The 17,721-nt window shown below is 47.4% G+C and overlaps 1 protein-coding gene across 2 annotated transcripts in view; it reads right to left on the bottom strand.

The window, feature by feature from the left end:
* Window positions 1-17,034, bottom strand: part of Dnajc16 (DnaJ heat shock protein family (Hsp40) member C16) — a 29,018-nt gene extending 11,984 nt beyond the window's left edge. Inside the window, exons 1-7 of one of the 2 annotated variants that reach the window (XM_027399945.2) lie at window positions 16,863-17,034; window positions 15,033-15,217; window positions 10,411-10,477; window positions 8,383-8,716; window positions 2,799-2,983; window positions 1,195-1,299; window positions 359-517 (exon numbers count right to left, since the gene is read on the bottom strand). In XM_027399945.2, coding sequence (XP_027255746.1) covers window positions 359-517; window positions 1,195-1,299; window positions 2,799-2,983; window positions 8,383-8,716; window positions 10,411-10,477; window positions 15,033-15,199 — 1,017 coding nt within the window. In that variant the 5' untranslated portion in view covers window positions 15,200-15,217; window positions 16,863-17,034. Of the gene's footprint in view, window positions 1-358; window positions 518-1,194; window positions 1,300-2,798; window positions 2,984-8,382; window positions 8,717-10,410; window positions 10,478-15,032; window positions 15,218-16,602; window positions 16,842-16,862 lie in introns of those variants that run through there. The other variant, XM_027399946.1, reaches the window with a different exon arrangement.
* Between the last annotated feature and the right edge of the window lie 687 nt (window positions 17,035-17,721).

Genomic DNA, 17,721 nt, shown 5'->3' with positions numbered 1-17,721 from the left:
TTCACGAGTGTGCATTGCTGTGCCTGAGCACATGTGGTGGTGACAGGATGACCTGTACGAGTTGCTTTTCTCCTTCCACCACACGGGTCCCAGGGAGGGAACTCAGGCAGTCAGGCTAGGCAGCCAACACTTTTATTCCCTGAGCCATCTGGATCACTTCCTCCCTTTCTCTCCTCTTTCTTGGAGACAAAGTCTCATTAGCGCTTAGGCTAGCCTCAGACTCATCATGTGGTTGAGAATGACCTTGAACTCCTGAACCTTCCATGCTGGGACTATACAGCTGGCTACAGTTCTGTTGCTTATTCACCCAGGCTGAGGTAGAATGAAGAGGTCTTGACTCGAGGGGATTCTCACATACCTGGATCACATCAGCAGGCTTGTTGATGTGCTCTTTAAAGATCAGCATGGTGGGGGCATGGACATTGACGTTATACTGTCTGGTCATCTCCTCCACACCTCTCAGGCCCATGTACACATAGCCGAACGTCATGTAGTCTTTGTATGCAAAGGCCGTCAACTGTGAGGGCACAGAGAGGAAGGGGATGAAATGGACAGCTTGGCACGCAGCTTTCAAAGCCAGTGGCCCTGTGAATGTCAATGGCTGGGATGAGCTGTCAGCTTAGTGGATGCCCAGGCGTTGTCTTTACCCTCACACACTCAATCAGGGTTTCTCCTCTCTGGTACTCTGTGCACAGAAACTGAGCAAAGGGAAACACAACTGCTTTCTTCAAAAGATAAACAATCAGTATGCTGAAATCTTGCCTGGGTATGAGTGTGTCTGTGTGTCCGTGTGTGTGTGTCTGTGTCCAATCCAGCAACAAACTACCACAGGCCGAGCAGCCTTATCTGAAACCCTTGAGACCAGACACGGTCCACACTTTTTGTTTGGAATATTAGCATCTCCACAATGAAACACCACATTTAAACACAGAACACGTGTATGCCCCACATATGCCTCATACACACAACTGTGTATGTTTTAGTGTGACTATGTCTTGACTGTGATCTGTCACATGAGGTCAGCAGTGGAATTTCCTGCTTATGGCATCAAGTCAACATTCAAGTTTTCTGATTTGGGATTTTTAAATTTAGAGATGCTCAATGAGTAGTTATACAAAAGACAAGCAGGGTAACAGGCTACGGCTCAGAGCTGGCTCCCCGACAGGAACACGAAACACTCCAGGGAGTGATTACCTTGTACAGCAGCGGCACTGCCGGCGTCTGGCCAAAAAGGAGGGCGTGAGGCTTATTCTCCTGCTGCCAGCCAGAGAGGAATCGCACGTAATTTTTATTTGTAACCTTAAATTGGAAATAGAGGGTTAGTTGCAATACTTAATTTTTAAAAGATTCATTTATTTTTATTTTGTATATGAATGTTTTGCCTGCATACCACACACAGGTCTGGGGCTCACAAAGGTCAGAAGTGGGCATCAAATTCCCTGGCACTGGAGCTCCAATGGTTGTGAGCTGCCCTGTGGGGGCTGGGAACTGAAGCCACACTGGAGGAGCAGCCAGTGCTCCTAACTGCTGAGCATCTCTTTTGCCTCAATACTTAATTTTTAACAACTGTACTCTACTGCTGTCAGGAGAGACAAGGTCTATGTGGCCCTGGCTGGCCTCGAACTTACAGAGATCTGCCTGCCTTTGTCACTAATTGTTTTGTCTTAATTAGACAAAACCATTAGAAGAATGGAGACACGAACACCATTTGTTTATAAACTCTTACAGATTAAAGTTATCATACTGAACGATAGAATGACTAACCATATCATAGCCACTTCTGGAGTTTGTTCCTTGTCTGTTTTGGTAGGAGTACTGGGGGTTGAACTTACAGCTTCAGTGTACTAGGTAAGTGCTTTGCCATTGAGCTACACCCTCAGTCTTGTTTTTGTTTGATTATAGGGTGAGTTTGTTTTTCTGGCCACTGGGGATTGAACCCAGGGCATTAATTACCAAGCACAAGGTCTACCAGCAGCCCCTCTGAGTGTACTTCTGCAGAAGGCATGCAGCACTGGCCCTTTAAAAATGGTTTCAGTAGGTCTGGTGAGATGCTCATGGTTAAGGGTGCTTGCTGCTCTTGTAGAGGACCTATTTCCAACAACAACAACAACAACAACAAGATCACAGTTATTTCGTGTGCGTGCAGGTCCATGAGCCATGCATGCATGGGTGGGTCAGAGGACAACCTATAGGAGTGGGTTATCTCCATCTACCATGTACATCCCCAGGCATCAGCTCAGATTGTCAGGCTTGGCAGTGAGTACCATTATCTTCTGAGCCAGCTCTTTGGCTCTCACTGAGCTTTTACTTTTTGTTTTTAAGACAAGTTTTCTCTGTGTGGTCCTGGCACTCGCTATGTAGACCAGGCTGGTCTCAAATTCAGAGAGCTGCCTGCTTCTGCCTCCCAAGTGCTGGAGATTAAAGGCGTGAGACACTGGAAGTAATAACGGTTTAATGAATCTGGTGGCTTTAGTAGATGTGATCCTTAAAAATGTAAAAGCCAAATGTAATTCATTTTTTTCTCAATGAAATCTGACTTGAGTATTTTCACAGAATACACACTCATGGGCCATAAATCCTATCATGTGATCTAACTTTGTTGTTGTTTAGGAAACTCAACTGTGGCTTCAGATCAGGTTCCTGAGATGAGTTTTAACACTTGTGAGCTGGTTATTAATAGAGTGACCTTTCTCCAGGTCTGTAGTCCTGCCTCAGCCTTCAGTCTCCAGGCTTTATCAATATGATTAGGTGTAATGAAATAGTATATGCCTGGCTGCTTGTTCTCAGCAGACACTCACCTTCTCCACTAAGTTCCCTGGAAGAAGACTCTCCACGAACTGCCTTAGGTTCTCATGAACCACGGCGTTGTGGAAGAAGGAGATTTTCCCATTGATGATCCCTAGGATGGAGGGGGTGCTGTGTGCTCCCAGGTGATGGGCCAGGCGTCTTTCATAGCCAGCATGGACAACACCAATCCCCACACCTGAAAAGCATGAAAGAGCTCCATGAAACCTTTCTGAGACTCTAGCAGGAAGGAATGCTGACAAGTCCTTTACAGTGGGATATGAAAGAATTAAAACATACAAATTATTTTTCTTTTCTTTTTTTTTGGGGTGGGGAAGTAGTTTCTGAGACAAGGTTTCTCTACATAATAGTCCTGGCTGTCCTGGCACTCGCTCTGCAGACCAGGCTGGTCTTGAACTCACAGAGATCCACCTGCCTCTGCCCCCAGAGTGCTGGCATTAAAGGTGTGCGCCACTGCCACCGCCGCCACCGCCACCACCACCACCACCACCACCGGCTCTATTATTTTATCTCTCTTTCTCTTTTGAGACAGGGCCTTGTTATGTAGTCTTAGCTGACCTAAAACTTTCTATGTAAATCAGGCTGGCCTTAAATCGATAGAGATCTACCTGTCTCTGCCTCCTGAGTGTTGGGACTAAAGGTGTGCACTACCAGGACAGCTACAAATTCTGTACAAAGTGAAAAAGGGCGCCAGGAGATGGTTTAGTGGGTTAAAAGGCTTGCCACCCAAGCCTAGTGATGAGTTCAGATCCGCAGCATCCGGGTAAAGCGCTGGATGCAGTAGTGGACATCTGTAATTTCAGCATTGCTATGGAGAATCCCGGATACACAGCATGGGAGAACTAACAGAGACCTTGGGAAACAGGGTGTGAAGCAAGAACTGATTTCCAGAATTTGTTCTCTGACCTTCACACATGCTCTGGCATGTCACATACACATGCTATACACAAATACACCTACAACATTAAACAAACAACTTTTAGATAAGTGGACAAAATTAAGTTAACACCATTCAAGAGCCATACGAGCCCTATTAGTAGTTGGTGTTCACTGTTCCTCTTTTTCCCTTGTGTGCACGAAGATCCAGGCAGTAAGGTGGGGTCTCTTTCACCCAACAGTTGCTTCACCTAATGCATGTGTCTTCCTTCTGTTGTTCTTTCATTTGTCTGGAGGGCCCGCTACTCTACTAAGTGCAAGATTAACAGGCAATAAGGACACATTTCTCTTGGGTGTCTGGGAGAGTTGAGTGTCAAGCACCTGACACTGAACTCCTGGTCTCCTCCCACGGAGCTCCACCACTGCCTCTGCCATCCCAACAAGGCAGATCCACTCCTCCCCTCACACAGCCAAACGACAGAGAGCCCCCTTCTCTCGTCCCTCACACCCACACCCAATCTGCCAGCAGGCCTCCTGGATCGCTCTTTACAAGATGCCAAGGCAGCAGCTTTTCGGCACTCCTAATCCCTTTCCTCTACCCCTCCTCCCATCTCACTGTAGCCAAGGATGACCCAAACACACTGATCCTCTTGCCCCTGGCTCACCAGGTGCCTGGATCACAGGTGTGCACACAGCTTCCTCATCCCTTTCGTCTGGCTGCTACAATGGCATCCTACGTGGTCTTCCTTTCCAGTTGTAGTCTGTCGTGAACATCATCACAAGGTTGCTCCTTCTAATGAATCACGCTACTCCTCTGTCCAAACCCTGCAAAGAAGTTCTCACTCTACTGGAATCTACCCACAGTCTACAAAAAGGACAATGGGACTCTGCGTGATGTGGTCCCTGGTTCCACCTTCTTTTTTCCTCTTCCTTGTTCTTAGCTTGTTCCAGCTCAGAACAAACAAGGACATTAAAGCCTTGGGGCCTTGGTCCCAGCACACTGGTATCTCTGTAGCTAACACCTTCACTGACTTCAAGTGCTTCTCAGAAGACTTACATCAGCTCATATTAAAGCTGTGTCCCCCACACAGAGCATTCCCCCAAACCCACTCACTTTCTGTCTTTCCATCGGTCCCTGTTTCCACAGTGGTTCCAGGGGCTGCATCCAGGGTCCTGAGCAGACCAGGCACATGCCACCTCTGCGCTGGCCCCCACTGCTGCTTCCCCTCCTCTAGCAGTGCGCACACTCCCTTCGCCACGCGTTCTTTATAGTCTGCCTTCTCCTTCCAGAGCCCTGGTGTATCACCAGCATCAGAGCAGAGCTGGGCACACGGGAGGTCTATTTAACCCTCCCCCTCCCCTCTCTCCCCTGCCTGTCTGTTTCTGTCTTCTCTCTCTCTGGTTTTTCATGACAGGGTTTCTCTGTGTAGCCCTGGTTATCCTGGAACTTGATCTGGAGACCATGCTGGCCTCAAACTCACAGAGATCCACCTGCCTCTGCCTGCCGAGTGCTGGGACTAAAGGCGTGCGCCACTACCTGGCTAACCAATTCTTTTTTTTTACACAATGAAGCTGTGCAGGAGACAGGAAGAAGCCAACTGCTTTCCTAGTGTCACACTTGGCACTTAATAACTTGCCTCTGTGTGTGTGTGGTGTGTGTGTGCGTGTGTTTGTGTGGTGTGTGTGTGTGTGTTTGTGTGTGTGTGAGTGTGTGTGTTGTGTGTGTGTTTGTATGTGTATGTGTGTGTGGTGTGTGTGTGTTTGTGTGTGTGTTTGTATGTGTGTGTGTGTGTGTGTTTGTATGTGTATGTGTGTGTGTGTGTGTGTTTGTGTATGTGTGTGTGTTTGTGTGTGTGTGTGTGTGTGTGTGTGTGTGTGTTTGTATGTGTGTGTGTGTGTTTGTGTGTGTGTGTGTGTGTGTGTGTGTACAGATGTGCACCTGGATGAGCATACTATGGTATCACTGTGGAGATGAAAGGACAGCTTCTGCCAGGCGTGGTGGCACACACCTTTAATGCCAGCATTTGAGAGGCAAGGCAGGTGGATCTCTGTGAGTTCAAGGCCAGACTGATCTACATAGCAAGTTTCAGGACAGCCAGAGCTATATAGAGAACATGTCTCATAAAAACAAACAACCACAACAACAGAGAAAGTAGACAATCAATTCCTGAGTTTGAATTCCCCTCACTTTCAGCCAATAGTCTGTGGCTTCTCAGACCAAGTCCTCCAATGATGCAATCACCCAAGTGGTCCCAGGGAGTCTTTCATGACCTTCCTTTATCCCTGGCTGACATTTTCCTTCTGTCAGGTGCAACGGTTTCTGGGGTTGCTTTGGTAGCCACCACACACCATGTCAGTTTCTCATCTTAAAGTTGTGGAGATAAGGGGTCCAGTTTATCCCACAGGCCGATTCATGTGTCAGCAGGGCTGGCTTTCTTTGCAAGCTGCTGAGAGAAATCAGTCGTCTGTCCTTTCCAGTCCCTGCTGACTGCCTGCATCTCTGGCCTTGTGGTGCTTCCTCTGCGTTTACACCTGAGCCCTGCTGCTGAGCCTGATATCAGAGTTCCACGCCCAGAACCCACACGGTGAAAGGAGAGAAGCGAAAGTCGTCCTCTGAACTCCACGTGTGCTGTGTGTGTGCTCACATGCACACACATGTGTGAAACAAAATGTAAACTATGGAATGTAACATAGCCCTTGGTTCTAAAGTGCTCAGAGTTTCCCATCCACACCATTCTCTACACGACCAACACCCACGAGACAGAAGCTTTCAGTCAGTGGCCCCTGCCTCACCCCGCTCTCCTCACACGTTATACACCAAGAGCACACAGCTTCCCACTGCCTCTGCTGCACGACACACAGAACTTACTCCCAGCTCCTTCTGGAGCAATTGGATCCAGACTCAGGGACCCAGCCTGCCAAATCTGAATGTCCTGCACAGCACACTGAAGGTTTTGGAACAAATGACCCAGCAATTTCCAGAAGTCCACTCTTTTCAGAGAACTCTGGTCCTGAGGGTTGAGTTTGCTCCTGATTACCCAAAAAGTCTTTCTATAGGTGACTATAAAACACACACACCGGGCTGGAGAGATGGCTCAGTGGTTAAGAGCACTGGCTGTTTGCTCTTCCAGAGGTCCTGAGTTCAATTCCCAGCAACCACATGGTGGCTCACAACCATCTATAATGAGATCTGGTGCCCTCTTCTGGTGTGCAGATATACATGGAAGCAGAGTATTGTACACATAATAAATAAATAAAATCTTAAAAAAAAACCAACAACAACAAAAAAACACACACACTCTCCCCCCTCTGTAACATTAACATTGAAGAATTACTAAAACATAAATTCTCTCTGAATCACTAAAATTTCCCTGGCCCCAACTGCTGAATAAAGATGAGGACAGGGTCTGGATGCAGCAGCGTCCACCTTGAATTCCAGTGCACAGGGGCAGAGGGGCAGGGGGCAGATGGAGAGGGACAGAGGGGCGGAGAGGCAGAGGGGCGGAGGGGCAGAGACAGTTGGATTCCTGCCTGTCCAGAACATCCTTGATTGATTTTTCAGACAGGGGCTTGCTCTGTATCGCAAGTAAGTTGTCCTGGAGCTCAGTATGTAGCTCAGCCTGGCCCTGAGCACAGAGAAATCTTCCTGTTTTTCTACCACCCAAATGCTGGCTCAAACTTGTTTTTTAAGTCACCCAGACAGTGGGATTTAGTTACAGCAGTCCTAGCAAATTACTACATAGTGTGAGGTCATGGATTCCATCCATTTGTAATCTCCACTAGCACTCCAGTGGGTGCTCACGTAGCCAATGATTTTCTAGTTTCTCAACTGTACCATCAGCTTTCTAATGAGGGACTTGGATACTACACAGATAAAGCGTCAAGTCAATCAGGCAAAGGACAGTGGAGGGCCAGCAAGATGGCTGAGCTAGTAAAGACACTTGCTACATAACACTGACAGTTTGAGTTCGATCCTCAGATCCACATAAAGGTAGAAGGAGAGAACCGACTGTTAAAAGTTGTCCTTTGATCTCTATATGAGCACCATGGCACCAGCCTTGTCCCCTGCTGCCCAAATAATAACAATAACAATAATGAGCCTGGCATAGCGGTACATGCCTTTAAGAAATTAGAGGCTAGAGAGATGGCTTGGTGGGTAAGAGTACTTGTTGCTCTTGCAGAGGACCTGGGTTTGATTCCCAGCACCCACATGGAGGCTCACAACCTTCTGTAAGAGAAGTTCCAGAGGACCAGACAGCCTCGTCTGGTCTCCTCAGGCACCAGGCATCCAAGGGGTGCACAGAAATATGCATAGACAAAACATTCATACTCATTTAAGAATAAAAAGAAAAGTATTGCTTTCCTTAAACATCCCTCAAAAATCAATCATTTTGGACTTAGGAAAAGAAAGCACACCGACTGTTCCCTTTCTCCAACACCCCATCCCATTTAAGAATGATGGGCAGGAGAGATGGCTCTGCGGTTAGGGGCACTTGCTGCTCTTGCAGAGGACCTGGGTTCAGTTCCCAGCACCTCCATGGCAGCTCACAGCCACCTCTAACCCCAGCTCCAGGGGGTCGAATGCCCTCTCTGGCCTTCTGGCCTCCGTGCGCACTGCACGCACAGAGTGCAAATGCGTAGCTGTGGGTGAACACTCCCGAGCTCACGCCACAGGTGCATCCTAGTGAGGAAATAACTTACCCAGTCCTTCCAATTCCTGGACCACTTCTTTCCAGACAGGCTCGATATGGATACAGCTAAAGCACCAATCTGACGTGATCTTAATGAGGTAGGGTTTCTTGAAGCTATCGGGAACCACTTCATTCACGTAGTGTGAAAAGTGCAACAAGTACTTCTCATCAGTCGAGTCCCGGCGCTCCGAATTGAAGGGGAAGTGGAAAAAGGACTCCTCGAAATAGAAGTTGTCATGGAAATGGCGGAAGCGGTACTCGCGCTGCTGCTTCGGATAGCCCTGGTTCTCCCCGGCATCGCCATAGTGGTCATAGTTTGTCCTCTTTTCCTCATTGGACAGAATCTGTAAGCAAGCAGAAGGCAGGGAATCTAAAGGAGGAAGTGGTTTACCAAAGGACTTTCCTGCTCTTCTCTTTTTCCAGGGTTAAGGACTGAAGCCAGGCGTTGTGCACACTTGGCAAACCCTTTGCCACTGGGCCACACCCCTGCCCCATGTGACTTTTCTATAAGCAGCCTGAAAGAAGTACATTTTGATAAATGTATAGTTGGGATGCTGGGTTCAACCTCCAGTAAGCGGGAAGGGGAGGGAGAAGGGGGGGGAGATTATGACCTTACCATCCCCAGAATCCACACGGCAGGAGAGCCAATGCATGCAAATTTTCCTCTGACCTCTATATGGGTGCTGTGATGTGTGTAAGCCCACAAAACACACACACACACACACACACACACACACACACACACACACACACACACACACACAAAATAAGTTAATCTCAAACCGCCAAACAGAAACATTAAAACCCTCAAATTCCATTTGTTGAGATCTCCACACTCATGTTGACATTAAAGCCATCGACAATCTCAGTAAGTACTAGTAAACAAGTAACAAATAAGACTGATCCATCACACAACATTACCCTGGCTGTGTCTTTGGAGTAAAAATCATGTAGATCAAGGTATGGTATGCTTGAACACCAAAAAGTAACCACAGAGTAGAAGAGTAGAGTCCAGTGAGTGCCTTATGCGTGAGCCCACTTCCCTTTTTGCGTTTGTTTTTACTTAATGTCTGGCAGAATTCAGGCATGTAGGTCAGAGGCCACCTTGCAGGAGTCCGTTCTCTCTTTCCACCAACTGGATCCCAGGGACAGGACACAGGTCTTGGGCTTGGCAGCGGGTGCCCTTACCTACTGAGCCATTTCACCACTGACTTGGTTTTACTGAAAGCTAACTCTGAAGACTGGAATTCGATACTTTTTTAGGGTGATGAGTCACTCACTGTACAGCCTCAGCACTATTGCTGAAGTACATTACCCTCACAAACCAGGCAGCCGGAGACTCACTGCTTACATGTAATCGAGGCCATGCTATGTTAGGTAACATGTTGGAGACTTACCAAAAACTGTGTTTTAAAGTTACTTGCAACCTTCTGTAACCACGCAAACTGCTGTGTGATTCTTTAACCTATGTCTCCACAATCACAACAGACATCTGTTCCGGGTAATTGCACATTTCTAATTAAAGCTTTCAAAGTGGGCCAGGTTCTCTTGGAGCTGAAATGTTCGTTGAAGGGGGCAAAGTTATTTTCTCTAACATCATGAGGGAACTGGGTCAGGGTGTGGGGACTGCACCCTGCTGAGGGGATGGTATAGGAATGACCCACCTTTGGCCTGTGTTCCTTTTGTTTTGCTTTGTGCATGTGTTTGCATTTCTGTTTGCATGCAAGTGAGCTCATTTGCTGTGGAAGCCCAAAGCTGATGTCACTCTCTATCTTATTCACTGAACCAGAGTCGCTCCACGAACCCAGAGCTCTCAGCTAACACTAGCCTAGCTAGCCAGCTGCCCTTGGGATCCTTTCTCAGCCTTCCAAGTGCTGAAATTGCAGGTACACTACTAAGCCCGTAGGCCTTTGTGTGGGTTCTGCAGATCCAAACTTCAGATCTCCTGCTTGCAAGGCTGAGATGCTGAGCCGTCTCCCGAGTCCCACCACCCCATTTTCTAGGTGCTAATGGAGGCGTTACAGTGTCTGACACGTACCTCATAGGCCTTGCTGATCTGAATGAACTTGTCCTCAGCTCCAGGGTCTTTATTTTTGTCAGGATGCCTGAAACGCAGATGGCAGCCAGTGAGAATTTTTTATAGGCAATCATTTTATAACCTTATACACACAGCTCACAACATCAGAAGCAGAGGGAAGATGGTTTGGTTAGGACCATTTCCTAAAATAAATTGTAGAGACAATCAGTTGTTTCACATGACCATAAAATAAATGCAACTTTAACAAAGGCAATTTCTCTCAAGATGCTCCAGCTGGGCACATTCTCAAAGCACCAGAGAGCACCGCAGCATGCTACCGAGGAGAGGTGACACTTATGTACCCTCATCCTCATCCCAAGCACGACTAAAGCAGGCTCAAGGCTAAATCAGTTATTCATGCTGGCTCTGGACAGGAGTGTTCCCTCCTTGTGTCACGTTGGTCTTTCAGGTGTTTTATTTCCCCCCCCCCTGAACAAAGGCAATGGGTGCTGGCAAAGCTGCAGCGTGAGGCGATGGTCACGTTTCCCATGCCTGCTGCTCTCTCTCAGGTCACTGCCCTGCTGATCCCACTCTACCTGTGACTGGCTACTTTTCCCTCCCTACAAGTGGGCAATCACTTCAAGGTCATGTGTCACTAAGCTGTGAGAAAGGAGAATGTCCATGCAAGGTTATTTCAGCTAATCAGAACTTGTTGGCACTTGCTATTCCCCTTGAAGCTATATTATTCTGCATCTTTTCATGTTTGCAGTAATGTTATCTCTGGGGACCAAAACTGTTTTTTGAGACACGCTCTGAGGTAGCCAAGGCTGGCTATGAACTCCTGAGCCTCTTGCTTCTACCTTGAAGTGTGGGATTGCAGGTGTGCACCACCTCACTCTGGCAGCTTTGGGGATTTTTTTGGTCCTGGGGAGCAGGAACTAGCCACATTTGCTTCCTTGCTGCTCTCTAAGATGGAAATCAGATGTTCATAAAGACTTTCAATGGCCATGATATGAAAAGACTCTATTTGACTTTGACAAAGAAGCTTGGTATACAGCTCAAGGTAGCCTCAAACTCTTCATCCTCCTGCCTCAGCATCACAAGAGCTGGGATCACAGGCCTGTTCTAACACGCCCAGACCCATTTATTCTTTGCTGTTGTTTTGAGACAGGATCCCTCTATGTAGCCCTGTCTTGGAACTCTTTGTGGACCAAGGTGACCTCAAACTCACTGAGATCTACCTGCTTCTGCCCACCACACACTGGAATTAAAGGCATGCATCCCCAAGCTTGGACTCATTTCTTCTTTATATAATCACATCCACTAACCTTACAAAATTTCTTCTAGCAAACATTCTGACAGGAAAAATGATTCACAGGGAAGTAGAAAAGACTGACAACACATCAAATGCATTGAAATTGAAAAATCTACAATTCTATAAACTTATTCTAGCAGGAATGTCTGAGCAGTTTATATTCCATACTCTCTCTAAAAACAGAACTTCAAGTGACTTGAACTCGGATACCACCTGCCCTTACCCACTGAATCCTCAAATAAATATCACTGAGGTTAAAAGTAAATGTCAGGTAGGCGCAGCAATAACAGCAGGACTTAGGGGATGGATGGTTACAGGATGAGGGGACAAAACTGTGCAAGCCTGCAAATGATGACTTGACACAAGGAACTAAGCTACACAGGGCAGGAAGGGAGGGACTTTGCAGGAGACCAAGGCAGTGCCGGTGGCGCTGGGTAGAAGAGATTATCGAGAACCTCAGAAGGCACCCGGCAGTCTGAACTGACAAGGACTACTTTCCCAAAGGTGGGGGATCTTTCAGAGTTGCAAGTACTTGGAGAAGGGAAGTTCAATGTTGTGTTCATGGAGTGAGACAGATTCATGAGCTGCCTCATGCCCCGAAACTTTCCATTTCATAGTGAAGAAAATACTGTGCATGGGCTCAACTGACAGCATGACCTCTAAAGGAATACAATGAAGATACAAAGAAGTAATTTCAGCTAAGAATGAGGTGGATTGATTGATACACTTTGGCTGAGCAAGTCATGTTATGCCAATCTGCTTCTCCTAGGGCGGCCTTGGTACTCTGCTAACAGGGATGGCAAATAAAGGTACCCACAATAATACAATTCTTGGGCAAGAAATACGGTTTTCCTGACAGAAGAAACAGTCATTTCACATGGTTTCACTAAACAAGTAACAATTGTTATGAGGTCTAAGAAATACTTAGGAAAGCACTTGGCAAAATGTGGTCCAACTGCTAGCCGCCTTTCCCACCCATCCCTCACCCCCGATCATTCTGGAAGCCAAGAAGCATCATAATGTCATCTTCAGTGTTTCTATGAAACCATCTAGAGGAGACACAGACTAAAGCAAATAAGAAAACACTGCCAGGGCCCAAATGGCAGAAGACCAGAGGATGGTACAAACATGTAGCTAAAATACTATTTCAATGCACATAACCACCTCTTCATCTGTATGGTCATGAATTACTCCAAGAGAGTCCAACAGGAGGAAAAGGACAGTTCATGTAAGGAATAGCAGAACATGAATAGCAGAACTTCTAAAGCTCATGATAGAAAAGTCACATCTGTCCACTGCAGCAGGTCCCATGTCCTTAAGCTAGCATTCTGCCCAGCCAAGGCTAGATATTCTGTCCAAAGGCTATTACTTCTGAAATAACTGCAGGTTGTCATTTGCTTTAAACACAGCGAGACATGGCCCTGAAATATTACTGAAAGCCAATTTGGCAGAGAATTGCTGGAAGGAGGCCATGTATTATTCGACAATGTGTTTTCAGTACCCAGCCTCCTCATGATATGATATAGCCCCAAATACGTATTCATAACATTATAAATGACCTGATCATCACCACTAGTTTAAAATCAAACCACATCTCCTGAGTGAGGAAGAATGATGCTAGCCAGAGCCAGTCAAGGTTACAGACTCATCTGCTTAGGGGGCTTTGTGGCCACCAAACTGGACACTCCAGGGGACTTTGTGGCCACCCAACTGGACACTCCTTTCCGCCAAAGCACTAACCTTACTCGGGTACAGATGGGCAAGTGATTGCAAAGCCAAAGACGACACAGGTTTTCCAGCTCTGAGCTTTAACCTTTCCATTTGTATATTGGGTTCAAACATCTCTTTTGTGGGCTAATTAAATGGGTGCAGAGAGACAGAACCCGGAGGTGAGCATGCAGTAGGTGCTCAATAATAGTACTCCTGTTACTCTCTCTGCAGCTACTTAACACTTGTGCTTCTGTGGCTGGGCTGAAGCTGTCCTGAGAGAAGTTTGCCCCAAATAAGTTTAACACTTATTGCTCCCCTGCTAATTATAAGCCCTGAAAATCCAGGTAAAATTCTGGCAGTTCCCATGAGCATACGTAACACTCGAGAGGCAGGGGATCCCTGTGAGTTGAGCATTAGCCTGCTCTACATGGCAAGTTCTAGGCCAGGCAAGGGTATATAGCAAGACAGAGTTCTCTTGAGGTTTTTTAAAAAATACACTGGATTCTCGAGACTCCTTTTAAAATGGAGGCCAAAGGACTTACTTTGAACTTGTTTAAAGCATAGAGATTTAGAGAACCGAGCTGTATAATATTCTCTATAGCATTTATACCCATAAAGAATTGCTTCATAGAGGCTGGAGAGAAGGCTCAGTGGTTAAGAGTACTTGCTGCTCTTGCAGAGGACCTGGGTTCAGTTCCAGCCCTCATATCGGGCAGCTGACAACTGCCTGTGACTCCAGCAGCCTCTTCTGATATAAACACATAACTGGAAATAAAATCTTTAAAAAGCAGAATTACTGTTTAAAAACCAGAATATGCTGCCACAAGAAAGGCAGCTTATCACTGTTGGTTACTTCCCTTATTTATTTGGACCTGGGGCTTGTCATGCAGCCCAGGCAATCCTCAACTTGGGGTGGGTGAGCCTCCTGCCTCTGCCTCCCAAGTGCTGGGATTGTAAGTATAGGGTATCGAGTTCAGTTAGATTACTTTTTTTTTTTAATCAAAATTACTTCTTTTTTCTTGTTTTTTTGAGTCAGGGTTTCTCTGTGTAGCTGTGTAGCCCTGGCTGGTCGTGGAACTTGCTTTGTAGACCAGGCTGGCCTGGAACTCACAGAGAGCTGCCTGACTCTGCCTCTAGAGTGCTGGGATTAAAGGCCTTCAAAGTTATTTCTTACTTTTACATTAAATATACCAACAGTACCTAAGACTGCTCTAAGCCATAGTATTCTTTTTTTTTTATTAAATTTATTTATTATGTAAACAACATTCTGCTTCCATGTACATCTGCACACCAGAAGAGGGCACCAGATCTCATAAGGGATGGTTGTGAGCCACCATGTGGTTGCTGGGAATTGAACTCAGGACCTCTGGAAGAGCAGTCGGTGCTCTTAATCTCTGAGCCATCTCTCCAGCCCCGCCATAGTATTCTTGAAGGGTGTGTGTGTCAAAGTAAGCACAGACTTTGTGATCATTAGAGTATACAGGCTACTAGCTGAGCACCAATACTCTAGACAGCTATATATATTGAACCCAGAAACAGACAAGCCATCATAATTCAGGCTTCAGGCACCTGCCTACTGCTTAGCGGATGTTAAACTTCCATTCTTGGTTTCACATACCATTCCCGGGCGAGCTTCTTATATGCCTTTTTAATGTCAGCCTGGCTGGCTGTGCGGCTGACCCCCAGGACTCTGTATGGGTCAAAATCCAACGCAGACAGACCTTGCAGGGTCAGAAAGAGAACTATCCAGAACTGCCAGGAGACGCTCAGCTTTTTCACCTCCATCTCTCTTCCTTCTGAGAGCTGAAATGATTAAAAGGTAGCTTTAAGTTCCAGAGGCAGAAACCTGGATGGTCTTGCTTTTTTAGGTGAGGAGATACAGATATAATAAGAATTAGATACTTTTAGAAATGGGAATGTGTCAATCTAGTTGACCCTATCTTGAAACAAAAACAAAACCAAGCTGGGTAGCGGTGGTGCAAGAACACTTTTATCCTAGCACTCAGGAGGCAGAGGGAGGGAGATAGCTGAGCTGAAGGCTAGAGCTAGTCTGGTCCACAGAGCAGAGTTCCAGGACACAGGATACACAGAAAAACCCTCTCTTGAAAAAGCAAAACAAAATAAAAATTGACGGAAAATGAATGAGCTGAAATAAGTAGCAACTGTGAGAATACACTCAGAATAACCAGGAGACCACATCTCAAATGCACAATTTATGTATCCTGACAATAAACTTAAAATTATTGGCTTCAGAGTAGCTCACTGAGTGAGTATTAAGTAAACTCATAAACTCATCACCCGATTTATCATGTATTAAATTATAGTCTGGGATCATTGTGGCATTTCTGGGCACTAAATAAAAATGAAAGCAAAACATTTTGAAAATAACTGCACAGTAATGTTCAGAAAGCTTGCTATTTTTTCCACCATGTTCATTCAAACAAGAAAATGAAAAGCTATTCTTTAATCCGGTTAGCAATTTGGTTATTGACCAAGGAAACTTCAGATATGAAAAAGTGGTTAAGAAGAAATTAGGTTCCATTTAAAGAGCACTAACCGGAAAGACTTGAATCTGCATGGCTTTAAAATGCTAAAACTCCAACTCAGCTGAAGGGGTGAGCTCAATGTGGGTTTTGGAATAGTCTTGGCTGGTTGATGAGGAGATGGTGTGGTACTGGAGACCCACACAGGGCTATGCTCTTTTACGCCACACAGTTTTCATGGGTCACATTTATCTTGACCTCACAGTGTTAAGGTTCAGTGGCTGACACCTTACTCAGGAAGGTGGATTTTGACAATTGCAAGACAATCACTGTTTGGGAGTCTTCACAGACAGCTGGCCACTGTTTAGAATTGCACACATGCTAAGTAAAGTCTACGGACAGGCAAGCCAGTTTCTCCCTTAAGACAACCTGTTCTGAGCTCACCTGGCTTTGGGATTAGATGAGGGGGGGGGGTCTGTCCACCACCACTCTAGGACCTAGACCTGTGTCGTGCTGACAGGGTGGGAGTGAACACTACCGTCACCTAGACGGATCTTCATGGGCGAGGGTGGGAAAGAGTAAGGTGGGCAAGGGGTTTCCTCAAGCAGGGTGGGTGGAGTGCCAGCCTCGTGTGGGTGCGGTGGGGTAGCTCTTTGGCTGACACCCTCCAGCTCCAGGGGGCCGGCCTCAGTGCAGAGGACGCACCGGCCAACAGGTAGCCCTCGGCGTCCCCAAAGGCAGGCGGTGGCGGCTCCCGGGAGGCTCTGCAGGCTCAAGCTCCGCCTCGGGCGCCCTCCCGGGTCGCGACCTTCCGGGAGGCGGCCCCCTCCCCCGCCGCCCCGGTTCCTGTCGGCTCTCGGGTCCCCCAGGGCCCAGCACGGGCTGAGGACGCGGAGGAGCTGACGGGAGATCACCGAGCCTGTCGGGCCCCGCCGCGTCCGCGCGTCACGCCGGGAAGGAGTTACCGGGAAAGGGCACCGGCCCAACCGGCCGCAGCGTCCGTGCTCCAGTGAATCCGCCGGGGCCGGTGCTTCCAGTCCACACCAGAGCACCTGGGGAGGAGAAAGAGGCGGGGCTCAGGCTCGGGTTGTCACGTGACACTTAAAGCCCCCGCGCAGAGAACGCGCGCGCAGACCATGTTAGGCCTAGCAGTAGGCGATCTTTTTGGCCGCAGCCACTCGCCGTAGGCACGTGGATCCGGCGTGGTTGCTATAGGAACCGAGCGCGCTCTTCTGCTGGGTCCGAAGGCTGGATCCTGACCAGCGAGGCCAGAGCGTGCCTCCTAGCGAGGCGGAGTCGCTATGCATCACGGGATGCCAGGAAGACCTCCGGGAACCGGGAAGGGTTTCCAGGGGTTGCCAGAAGGTGGCCTACGTCTAGCAACAGTTGCTAGGACGGGGACGCAGTCGCTGGTCCCAGTTCACTTTAGCCCTATTCATAGAATCCTAGAGCGTCAGAGTTTGAGCGGACCTTAGGGATTCTCTGTAGTCCGTCTCTCCATATCCTGAGACTCAGAGAGGGCCGATGACTTGCCCCAAGCCTAGAATGCAAGACTCCAAATTCTGTTTACCAAACGCAAGAATGTTCTAGACTGGGACATAGACACCGGGAGGGGGTGGTGAATAAGGTTGACACTTTCCGCGCCCGCGATCGAGGTTTCTGGGGATGTGTTTTCTGTCCCATGCCTCGTGTTGAGATCGTATGCTGTCATTTGTTTTTATCTTCTTGTTGTTTATTTTTGAGTCATGGTCTCACTGTGTATCCCTGGCTGGCCAGAACTCGCCAGGTGGAGCAGGTAGGCCTCCAGTTTACAGAGATCCGTCT

The sequence above is a fragment of the Cricetulus griseus genome, chromosome 2, assembly GCF_003668045.3.
Source record: "Cricetulus griseus strain 17A/GY chromosome 2, alternate assembly CriGri-PICRH-1.0, whole genome shotgun sequence".
Lineage (NCBI taxonomy): Eukaryota > Metazoa > Chordata > Mammalia > Rodentia > Cricetidae > Cricetulus > Cricetulus griseus.
Note: the sequence above shows the minus strand (reverse complement) of the source record. Positions and strands in the feature narration are given on the sequence as shown.